The sequence below is a fragment of the Durio zibethinus genome, chromosome 6, assembly GCF_047325235.1.
Source record: "Durio zibethinus cultivar Kanyao isolate XHJ-2024 chromosome 6, ASM4732523v1, whole genome shotgun sequence".
Taxonomy (NCBI): domain Eukaryota; kingdom Viridiplantae; phylum Streptophyta; class Magnoliopsida; order Malvales; family Malvaceae; genus Durio; species Durio zibethinus.
The window spans coordinates 29,878,782-29,891,280 of record NC_143167.1 but is presented as its reverse complement, the minus strand read 5'-3'; the positions used below and the strand labels follow the sequence as shown (position 1 = coordinate 29,891,280).

Below are 12,499 nucleotides of genomic sequence, written 5' to 3'. Positions count from 1 at the left end.
GATTAAAGAAAAATAACAACGAGAAAAAGAGAGAAATAATATGGTCTTTTCATTTGCATAATAAGTGCATTTGCATCATGATCATCATTTATTGCATGGCATTGCAAAGAACATAAAAATGTCATTCACGATTCATGTGACATGACAGATGTATAGGTCTAGGACAATCCAAAACCAACAAAAGAAAAAGTCAAAAGTAAGAAAAATATGAACCTTCTGTTTAGAGAAATCTTTCAAATACCATTACCTCTCAGATTTTGAATTTAAAGTTTGTTGCCTTTGGTTAAATTAGACCTTTTAAATTTAAAGTTTGTTGTCTCTGGTTAGAGGAGCTTTTTAATTTTAAAAGCCTCAGATCAGAGGACTCTATCAAAATTAGGCATGATTTGTAAGACCAAATGGCATAATCTATAAGTCTTCTCAGCATTTTGAATTTAAAGTTTGTTGCCTTTGGTTAAATGAGCCTTTCAACATTTAAAGTTCGTTGCCTTTGGTTAAAGGAGCTTTTCAACATTTAAAGTTTGTTGCCTCTGGTTAGAAAAGCTTTTAACATTTAAAGTTCGTTGTCTCTAGTCAAAAGAGCTTTTAATATTTAAAGTTTATTGCCTTTGGTTAAAGAAGCTTTTCAACATTTAAAGTTTGTTGCCTCTGGTTAGAGGAGCTTTTAACATTTAAAGTTTGTTGCCTTTGGTTAATGAGCTTTCAACATTTAAAATTTATTACCTTTGATTAAATGAGTCTTTTGAATTTAAAATTTGTTGCCTCTAGTGAGAGGAGCCTGTTGAATTTAAAATTTTCACAACCTCTGTTTAAACGAGCCTTTCAAATTTTCTTTAAAAAAAAAATTTTATGTTCAACGTTTCATCTTTTGTATGTATTTTATTCGAACTATATTGGTGTCTTTTTGTCTTTGCTTTATTCTTGATTCTAAAAAATAAGCAAAGATGGACAGTTATAGACACAAATTTTAACTAATTATTTTTTTATATAGTTTAATATTGATATTGATATTGATATTATTTTTTTATATAGTTTACTATTGATATTGATATTGAAATCAAGCTACCAGAGTAACATTTTTTCTTTTTGACACTGCCTAACTTGGTAACCTGACATCCAGTGACCAAAAGTCATCGGATAGGATCTAAATTTTTCACAAAAGAAATCTTAAAAGATCTAAAATTTGAATCCCAGAGGCTCTATAAATAGAGCCAAATTTTACAAATCAAACAGAGAGAAAACAAGGGGGAAAATCTAGGGATTCTGCATAAACAAACAAATCACAGTCCTCTTTAAGAAACAAAAAAAAAGCTTGAGAATAAAATTTGAGATCTAGGAAGTTTGAGATTTTTTTTTGAAAAATTTGGGCTTGAAAAAGTGTTTAGAAAGCTAAAAGGATTGTTGGGGGAATTTTTGAGAATTTTTTAAAAAAATTTTAGGTCGTCGAAAACTGAAAAAGTTTGAATTTTTCGACGACCGTTGAATTTTTCAGCACCAGAATTTGAAAAAGTTTGAATTTTTCAGCCACCGAAATCTGAGGATATTTGAATTTTTTGACACCGTTGAAGTTTCTTGCCATTGGTGCACGGTGGCAGCCAACCGAAAATTGGGCTCCACAGTAACCGGCATAGGGGCTGGATTTTCTAGAGAAAGGAGCTCTGGGTAGAGAGAGAAAGGAGAAAGGAAAAAATAAAGAAAAAAATTAGAAACAGCATTTTATAGGCCCTTCAAAACAACGTCGTTTTGGACGTTTGAATCGAACTTGAGCCGTGTAGGATCTGTGCGTCAATTCAACCTGTTTCGCAGGTTTTTCTTTTTTTTTGTTTTGATTTTGATTTTGATTTTTTATGTTGATTTTTATGTTATTTTTTATGTTTTTTTAATGATGTTATTATTATTATTATTATTATTATTATTATTATTATTATTATTACTGGTAATAATTTTTAAAAACAAATAAATAAATAGAATAAAAAATAAAACTGAAATAAAATAAAGACCTAAAAAATATAAATAAAAAATTAATAATTATTATTATTTAATGAAAATAAATTTTATTATAAGCAAAAATATTATTTAAATTTCACTGAAGTATTGGAATAATTTTAAAAAATAATTTTTGCTAAAAAAGTAACAAATTATAAATAAATGATAAATAAAATAAAAAAATAAATTATTTAAATGAATCTTTTAAATGTAATTTTTAGAGAAAGCTAAATGAGTTTTTTTTTTTTTTAATTATTACAAATAAAAATAATTTTTTAGATTTCACCATGGAGTTGAGATAATCCAAAATTATTTTTGCTAGAATAAAGATTGATTTAAACAATATAAAATAATAATAACAAATTAATAAAAAATAATAATAATAATAATTGATATTTTGAATATTTAAAAATATAAAAAATTAAAAGAGTTCGATTTTCTTCAATACAAACAAGATATTAATATTTAGATTTCACCGGTGAGTTGAGATAATCTAAATTTTTTTTATAAAAAAATAATAAATAATACAAAATTTTAAAATAACCCTAATATTTAGATTTTACTAAAGAGTCGAGATAATCTTAAAATTTATTCAAAATTTTGGAACTCACCAAAGAGTTGGATGTTCTTAAAATCTTTTTTAAAATAAATAATTAAAATATCTTATGATGAAGTTTCGAGAATTTTGTGAATGGTCAATTTTCTTGAAATATTTTTTAAATAATGATTTTCTATAAATTTCACCAAAACATTAAAGAATTTATAGAATACGAAATAATAATAATAATGTTAATTTCGTAATAGAAAAAAATGTTTTAAAGTAAATTTTAGGAAATTAAACTTAAATAAAAAAAGATATCGTTATTAAAATTATAAGATTACGCATGTTTAAATGATATCGTTCTTCGAACGGGTGACGTGATAATACTAATACATTTTCATTCGTAATTGTACTTTCGGACCTAATCCTGATTACGTAGACCTAAATTTCTTTTAGTAAGTTTTAATTAATTTTAAAATTTTTTACTAAAAGATGATATTTTTGGTAATCAATCATACCTTATAAAAAAATTAATGGTGACTCTGAAAATTTTCAACAAATCTAACGATCGAATTTCTCCAGACGAAAAATTGTTACGATAGTAAATAAAAATTTTTTGTTTGAAAAAAAAAACTTATCATTAACAAAAAAAATATTAAGTAATTTATAATTAATCATCAATTTTAATTTTTTATGAATTTGTTCTTAACATTTGTTAACATAAAATATTTTACACATCTATGAAAAAAATTGATTTAATTATTCCTTGAATCTGAAGTTGTGAAACATTATTGATTTATTAACTTGAAGTGATATGAGTTCATATCTAAGTGGCTTACTTTTATTGAGTTGACGTTTTCATTTTTTTTTAGGGAAGGATAATAAAAAAACCATTCTTCATATGCCATTTTTATTTATTTAACCCACTACTACTAATAGAAAAATGTTTGTTAAATGTTTTTTTTACTTGAATTCTAAATATATATATATATATATTTTACTATGTTATTAACGCTTCATTTCCTAAGTGTAATTATTCGGCTCCGCCAGATTCAACTTGTACCATGATTTAATGGGTGCCCACGACTTTGATTTTTTGCCTACGCTTGAATTTAATAAATAATAGGGCGACAAACGGCATTTCTTTGAACTTTCTGGATGGAACGAAGATCTTATTCATCCTTCTCCAATAATTATTCCCAACAGGTTGAGGAATGAGAGGGAAAATAAAATAAAATACCCATAATTTACCCACTTGCAATATTAGCGGATGCAATACCCAAATTGAAAGGGGGAACGCAAATTTGGTACTACTATTTTATTCCGAATTGTTGTTCAATATTACTCATACAACGATCGATCTAGCATTTCTTATTAGCATTATAATTTAAATAAATAAAGTAATCGAACCTCCCGTACTACTCGGACGTCTACTCTCAGTAAAATCTGTTGAGAGTTAATGTACCCTCCAGCCATCCTTCAGTCATTCCCTGCCACCATAAATAAATAAAAAAAAAAGGTTCACAACTCATTTTGAAACAACTACTATATATATAATAATAATAATAGTTTGCAAATAGAAAGAGTTGCAAATTAATTAAAGAGCAAAAAAATTGAAATTTATTTATAGACATGAATAGAGTAAGTAACGCAGGTACACACCGTTGATAAGAGATATTTATAACCCCAGAATCAGGATCAGCAATGGAGGCAAATGCCTTCTGTGACAAGTCAATGCCTTTTATATTATTATGTCTATCATTTTTTTTTTCAAAGGGTAAAATATCTTTTAAAATAAGCCCAACATCTATCATATAATTTTAACTGATAATTATAATATATAAATAATTTTTTTATATCCTGTTTTATACGTATCATTATTTTTAAAAATTTATCATATCGTCTTGTCTGTATGGTATTGTGCACATATTACATTTCCATGTCCTTACCTCATAGCACTACATCTAACCGGGCAGTGCAGTGTTCTACGATCTTTACCTCCACAGCTCCACTGTCCCACTTCCCCCTGCAAGGATACAGGGTTCCTTCGTTTGTCCCGCTGATATTCCAAAATTCATGACTTGCTGCTGCAATCATGGTCCCTGATCCACAAAAACGTAGCAAGCAGAAGCAGCAGAAGAAACAGCAGATCGTAAAGTATAATACAAATTAAAATGAGGTTATTAACTAATGTTTTATTAACTAAGATTCATATATATTTACGTGTGTAGGGAGGAGTATGGAAGGTTGCAGTGCCAGCGTCTTAAGCATTTGACATAAAAAGGGAGGTGACTTGTTGTAACAACAAGGACGATGAAAAGTGTGCGGAAAAATGGTAATGCCATTGTCTTTTGCAGCTAATATGGATGGATTTGGGAAACAGATGGTTGAAATATATGGTATTAATATATATAACAAAGAAAAGCTCCCTATGACTTTGAGTGAAGCAATGATCAAACGGAAAGGAATGCCATGTATTAATATATACGAGGTCAAGTTTGAATTTCTCCGAAAACTTAGAAATTTTATATTCTAGATGGTTATGTACAATGTTTATATACTTGCAATACTAAACCGCTTAACAACACACCTTGTTAGTCTATATACATAGCCAAAATGCAGCATATGGTGGTGAACTGGTGATGAATAAGAATATGCCTTTTACTTACAATGAAATGTTCACGTAAAACTTGATTCCAAGAATCATTTTTCCAAATGGTCGGCCGCAAAATCAGGCTTTGTTAGGTTTACCAAGTGAAAGTGGGGGAACTCCCTCGAAGCCCCGTTTTGCGGCTTCGTCTTTTGTTGCATGGCTGCTTGCTAGGTTACAAACGAAAAGAACCATAAATGTTGAGTCAGGTTTGCCACTTGACTGAACAATGCTCCATAGGGCAAGGCAAAAACCCAAAGAAATGGAATATTATATTAGTTCCCAAATCCCAAAGTTTACAGGATTTTTTTTTTTTTCATTTTGGTCTGAAACTTTAAAGGATTTCAAGCATGGAGTACTGTGATAACCACTTCTTAAGGTTTTCTCACCCGGAGCTTAGAGATTGAGGCCTATATATTTTAATGGTCTTTATTTTCAAAGCATGCATTTTTCAAGAAATAAACAGGTCAACAATAAAGAGGAGTCAATATATAGTGAATTAAATACAAGGGATGTGAATTCATTAACTTTTTTATTGCAATGTACACTTCTTTATATATATATATATATATATATTTGCTTGAATCTTGATGGTCATTCTATTATAATTGGGTTTAATTAAATACTTCCATTTTTTTTTTTCATTTTTGAGGTAGTTACATTGAAATTAATTATGACTAACACTTTTATACCTTTTTATAAAATTAATAAGTACTATTTTACCAAATCAAATAAACAGCTTCTTGGCCTCCATTCATATTTCATTGGATGTTAGAAGAAACATGTACACTTCATATCATGCTGGTCCACCGGCCCCCATCAGTTTGTAGGTTAATGTCTACTTGTTACTCTTTCGCGTTAATGTCACTGGATCTCTCTCTTTCTCTCTCTCTCTCTCCTCCCTCCCCCCTCCTCCCCCTTCTATAAAATAAGCCAGTGATATTACATAAACAAATTAAGTTTGGCTATATATGTGGTAGAACCTCCAGTATTTAAAAAACTCAAGGAAAGAGAATCTAAGATCGAGTTGGAAGAAATGGAGTTCCTTCTCGTTCTCCTGCGAGCTCTTTCTTCGCTAGCCCTTGCAGGAGTTGTTGGCTACATCTTTCATCACTACACCACAAGCTGGCTGAAGTCTCAAAGGCTTAGAAAGAAGATCCGCATGCAAGGCATCAAAGGACCACCTCCTTCTTTTCTCTATGGAAATTTACCCGAGATGCGGCAAATCCAATTAAAGGCAAAAAAGACTCGGAATCACACTGAAATTGTTGCCCATGACTATACTTCCACCCTCTTCCCATATCTTGATCATTGGAGAAAAGAATACGGTAAGACCTATATATTCCATTAATTTCTTCAACAACTTTATGATATATGTATATATATTCACTATCGGTCTTGCATATAGATATGTGTTGAATGTTGATACAGAAAGACAACGAATTAAGATCAAATTTCAGTCAAGGAAGAAAACTATACCTTCATTGAGAAAACCATGTGATAATAGAATTGGAAATGCATTTTTTATATATTTTCTGCGTGATATGCAACATTTTTTGGCAAATGTTGAGACTTTTGCAGTCTTATCCGAAATGTCTCGCATGAGAATCCATTTCGAAATGCCAAATGCACCATTTTGGCCCAAAACAAGATGTCTTCTCTTTTTGTTTTCTTCCTCTTTCCCCTTTTGTAAATATTCAAAAGAGATTTTGAAGTGAAAGCAACAAGTTCATTAACAAATAGAGGTAGCTCCTGATTCTGTTTCTTGATTTTGAAAGCTACCTTTTTTTTTCTTCAACTTGTGAATTATTCAACATATATAAAAAATTAAGGAAAAAAAAAAAAACCTCAAAACATTAACTAATTAATGAAAAGCATAGATTGAAAAATATATAGGTGGTTTTGGGGACTTGTCTCGGTTTGACTGCTAGGCAGGCGCAAGGAAGGGAGGCCTCCCCATTTCCACGAAGCCAAGGCGGCAGTTTGCTCTTGATTTTTCATGTGATAGTATATATATATATATATATATATATATAATTGTCGAATACACAATCAACGTAATTTTTTTATTTCATAAACGAAATCAATAAAATATACATATTTCTTAAAAATATTTTTAAAAAATAAAAAAATTAATTAAAAAAGCAAAACATAAGTTATTATATTAATCTCTTATGAAATTAAAAAATTACATTAATAATATATTAAATTATTTTTATTTATATATCTATTTATAGAGACTTGATTAAAATAAACTATCTTTTAGACTTCTGTACTGCATTATGTATATGATGAGATCTGATAACAATGACCCATAATATTTAATCTGAAAAAACAATGATTGTGTGTTAAAATACACTAGACACCCTAATAATACTTCATTTAATATTTTTAATTGCTACAATTATTAATTATTAAGTTAGTTTTATATTCTTTTTGGCAAACAGCAGCATCCCCACGTCAAAGATCCCAACACGAAAACTACTAGCCACCACCAACCGTGATTAATTCTAGCTTTTTATAATTATTATTTTAATATTATATACTATAAATATAAACAAGTGACAGTAACATCTAAACTAATTAATAATTTAAGAAGGTAATACTACATAAGTAAAGTATTTAACTAATAGAACTATTTTATAGATTAGTTGAAATTTAATGGTAACAACTTTTCTTTCTTTTTTTATAGGAAACATTTCATTTTTAATTAAAGTGTTAATATTATAAATAATCTCAAAATTATAATAAAATACTTAATATGATATTTAAATTTATAAATTAATGTAACATTCATCTTAATATTATTTTCTTCAAATGTTAAATATTGACAAATAACCGTTTATGTATTATTATATTAGTTAAATTTATAATTTAAATATTATATTAAAAAATTTTAAAATTTAAATACGATATTAAATATTTTATTATAATTTAAGAAATATTTGTGATATTATCACTTAATTAGAAATAAATTTGAATTTTTTTTCTCACTTTAGGACTTCTTTCCCTAGATATTTTTGTTTCGTAAGAAAAAATGGATTTTGGTAAAATCTCTTATAAAAAACAAAAGATTTTTTTTCATCGTTTAGACTTCAGATTTTGGAATAAGGGCAAAGGCAGGCAGTCCGTATTAGCTACGGAGATTGGTTGGGCCAGAAACTGGATGGGTAGGGACAACGGAGCCCCGTAAATCACAGTAATAAACAATAATAATAATAATGTCCTATTAAGATCAGGATGCTTCTCAGGGGCCCACTGATACTTAGATTAGGAAAACCCAAACTAAAGTGAAAACACCAACCCCATTTTGATCCGAGCAATGAATGTTTGCAATGTTCTCTGTACCACTCTACTCCACTTAACAGTGGTACAAAATAAAATGGAGAAATGGAAAAAAGCCACATCTGAAAGCTTCGGGAATGTGCTTTGAATGTATGCGTAGGCTGTTGTCAATAAACAGTTGAAATTATTAATGCAGGTCTAATATACACATACTCGACGGGGCTTAGGCAACACCTGTATGTGAACGACCTGGAGGTACTCAAGGAAATGAACCAGTCGAATACATTGCACTTGGGAAAGGATTCTTATATGACCAAGGCACTTCAACCCATGCTCGGCAATGGCATTATAAGAGCCAACGGCCATTTATGGGCCCACCAAAGGAAGATAATTGCGCCAGAGTTCTTCATGGACAAGGTCAAGGTAATTAACAAACAGTCCAAAAGCTGAATACACGTATTATAAGAAGCCGAAAAGAAAATTACAAAATAGTAGTATTTCATATATTAATCTCTCAGGGCATGGTGGGGCTCATGGTAGAATCAACAGAGCCATTGCTAAAAAAATGGGAAGCGATCATTGATGCAAAAGGTGGTTTGCCAGCTGAAATTAATGTGGATGGGGATTTAAGGAGCGTTTCAGCGGATGTTATTGCAAGGGCATGTTTTGGGAGCTCTTATGTTGAAGGCAAACAGATTTTCTCCAAGCTTAGGACTATTCAAACCACCATTACCAAGCAAGGCTTTCTTTTTGGCCTCAACAATTCAAGGTTCAATAATTCTACATATACTTCCACAACCCATGATAATTAATAATCCACTGTTTCAATTTGCATGCACTTAACGGTGGATAGAGTTATATCATATACATTGATACTCATATATAATGAATTGGCAGATTTCTTCCCAACAATAAGAAGATCAGCACTTTAGAAAGAGAGGTAGAATTATCGATATGGGAGACAGTCAAAGGACGCCAGCCGGAATGCTTGGACACATCATCGGGTCAAAAAGATTTGATGCAGCTAATATTGGAGGGTGCTGTCAATGATGACAATGTAGGCAATGCTTCACCGCAGAAATTTATAGTTGATAATTGCAAGAACATTTACTTTGCTGGGTATGAAACGACTGCCATCACTGCCTCCTGGTGTTTGATGCTACTCGCTCTGCATCCAGAGTGGCAATCTCGTATTCAAGCAGAGGTGGCTCAAGTATGCAAGAATGGCCTGCCTGATGCAGAGTCAATTTCTCGATTGAAAATGGTACATATGCAGATATGCTGATCTACAATATTCTTTTTTGCTTTCTAAAAGTTCATTACCATCTATAAGTTGTAAAAATGTGGTTTTATACCATGCAGGTGACAATGGTGATTCAAGAAACAATGCGTCTTTACCCAGCAGCAGCATTTGTGTCAAGAGAGGCACTCCAAGAGACTCGAATTGGAAATATTTTGGTTCCGAAGGGGGTATGCATTTGGACTCTAATTCCAACTTTGCACCGGGATCCTGATATATGGGGAGCAGATGCCCATGAGTTCAAACCTGATAGGTTCATCAATGGTGTCTCCAAAGCCTGCAAATCCCCACAAGGCTATATCCCATTTGGTTTAGGCACTCGCTTGTGTTTGGGTAAAAACTTTGCAATGGTTCAATTGAAGGTTCTTATATCCCTTATTGTCTCCAGGTTTACTTTCTCTCTATCTCCAAGTTATCGACATTCTCCTGCTTTTAGAATGCTTGTTGAACCTGAACATGGTGTTTATATCCAAATACAAAAGATCTGACAGAGTGACACACCACTGGCTTTAAGCCTGAATATTACTAATGTATGAAGCTTTTATGTAATTTATTTTTTAATTTTCCATGAAAGAAAGAGAAGCTTTAACTTGTTTAAAATTTTCCATATATAAGTAAAATGCTTTTCTCCATAAGTAACCATTTTCATGCATTCAATAAGCACAGATAGGAATAAAATACGATATTTATAGTCGATGGGCTGTGAGTTGGCTTATATATGGGCTGGTTACAAAGGCTATATCACATTGTCCGAACTGATGAGTCGGCTTAAATATGGGTTGGACAAATCAAGCAGATTTTCTCATTTTTGGGTCGATAGCTTGAAGCAAGGGGAACCAAAACCTTGACCTCCAAGGCTCAGTCAATATGCTACCATCATCAGAAATGTACAGTTAAATCAACAACAGCTGTTTTCTTTTTTTTTCTGGCACAAAAATTTTGAATTTACTATTAACATGTTTATTGATCGACACAAGTACAATGCTAAAGCAATGAAACAAACAAATCAATAACAAACTTCAATTATTCAAGGCAATAATGCCTTGTGTTGTATTTTTTTCCTTTGGACTTTCTTTAATGTGCCGATTAAGGATTACACTAGAGTTGTCCTATCGAAAAAGGATTACACTATAGTTGCCCAACAACAGAGAAGTTTCATGTTATACTATTGATTACCTTCTTAGAGTAAAGCTCTTCTTTCAAAATTTTTGTACATGAATATGAATGACATCATATGGGGCTTGAAAGAGTAGATGACAATTTATGGGAAAATAAAATGCTTATTGTATGTTGGATGATTTTCTTTCCATTTTGATTTTGATATTCATTTTATCTGGATGAAGATGATTTTAATATCCTATATATTGTTTCTTTTTTAAATCTTTTCTATTTCTATCTACTGATAAACTATGCATATTTGAGAGGCTTGAAGCGCCCTTGAAAACTTCCTCCAACCTAATTTGCATCAATTAAACTTGCACTTATATGCATTTAGTCTTTGCTCATCCAATGTTTCATCGTAATTTCTTTTTTTAAGCTTTTTTTCTTCTGGAATACCTTACTCGCTCAAGGACTGCTATCATATTGAGACAAGAAAAAGAAAATGAAGCATGTCTTCTGAACCAGCTTCTTATGCACCCAAATGACCCTTATAAGTTATAACGGGTGCAACTGGTTTCATTGCCTCGCATGTCACCATTTGACTGATCAAGAACTACCCTGATTACATGATTGTGGCTCTTGACAATACAACTGTTCCAGCTTCAACAATCTCCAACCATGTCTTTCCTCTCCAAATTATTGTTTTCTATTAAGGATTCGATCATCAAGTATGCTTTTAAGCCTAAGAAAAACAAATGAAACACTGATGGTCCAAACACAGGTGACTAACATTTAGCAGACATGGTCCTTTGTTATTTTGACAGTCAAATATCTGATCATTTTGCAACTTTCTTTGATGTATAACTTTGTTAAGTTGCCTTTCCCTGTCTAAAGCCTAAGCATCCTATTACTATATATCTATTGCACAATGGACCTTACTCAGCAGATCACTGCATCAATTGATATCAGGGGCGGCTCATAATACAAGTCAGAGGGGGCTAAATTTTAAACTCTCAAATATATATATATATATATATATATTAAATTCACCATTAAACCAAAAGTGTTATTATTTATTTTTATTTGACCTTTAACTTCCTTTTATGAAAATAAATTAAAATCATATTATTTATTTATTATACCAATCAATCATTGCTTACAAATTAAATCCGTAAAATCAAGAAATTTGTTAAGAATTAAATCACTATCATGTCAATTTAATTAAATTCAAATTAACTTTTTAATTTATTCATAAGACTCTAAATCTATAATCAAGTATCAAATAAGTTTTTTTTTTTAATTAATTACAACTTCTCTCCATATAAGTTTTACTTTTAATTATACCTTAAATCTTTTTTCTTTGGCTATCAAAGTTTTAACTTTATACTTTAATTGATATATATGTTTTTTTTTTTATAAAAAATATATTATTTAACAATTGACTTATTTACATTTTTACCAAAAAGTGCATTTACGGTTCTAATTAAAATTAAAATTTTGATGTATTACTTCGTTATACATTTATTTATATATGAATTAAAAAAATTATAATTTTTGTAAGGTTTTTTGGTGCGTTTCTTGTATATATTTATATTAATAATTTAATAAGATACATTAATGAAAAAAATTAAAACTT

At 30.3% G+C, this 12,499-nt stretch overlaps 1 protein-coding gene across 1 annotated transcript; it reads left to right on the top strand.

The window, feature by feature from the left end:
* The first annotated feature begins 6,001 nt into the window (after positions 1–6,001).
* LOC111285982 (cytochrome P450 714A1-like) lies at positions 6,002–11,767 on the top strand. Its single transcript, XM_022875726.2, has 5 exons — positions 6,002–6,505; positions 8,659–8,885; positions 8,981–9,231; positions 9,360–9,726; positions 9,825–11,767. The coding sequence occupies exons 1-5, from the start codon at positions 6,214–6,216 to the stop codon at positions 10,248–10,250; spliced, it is 1,563 nt and encodes a 520-aa protein (XP_022731461.2). The 5' UTR covers positions 6,002–6,213; the 3' UTR covers positions 10,251–11,767.
* The last annotated feature ends 732 nt before the right edge of the window (positions 11,768–12,499 follow it).

What these genes read in the sequence shown, in the direction of transcription:
- LOC111285982 (XM_022875726.2), top strand. Translation starts at nt 6,214, where the DNA reads ATGGAGTTCCTTCTCGTTCTCCTGCGAGCTCTTTCTTCGCTAGCCCTT. An exon ending in TCATTGGAGAAAAGAATACG is followed by an intron (nt 6,506 to 8,658) that starts GTAAGACCTATA and finishes TTATTAATGCAG; the next exon opens with GTCTAATATACACATACTCG. An exon ending in CAATTTCTCGATTGAAAATG is followed by an intron (nt 9,727 to 9,824) that starts GTACATATGCAG and finishes TATACCATGCAG; the next exon opens with GTGACAATGGTGATTCAAGA.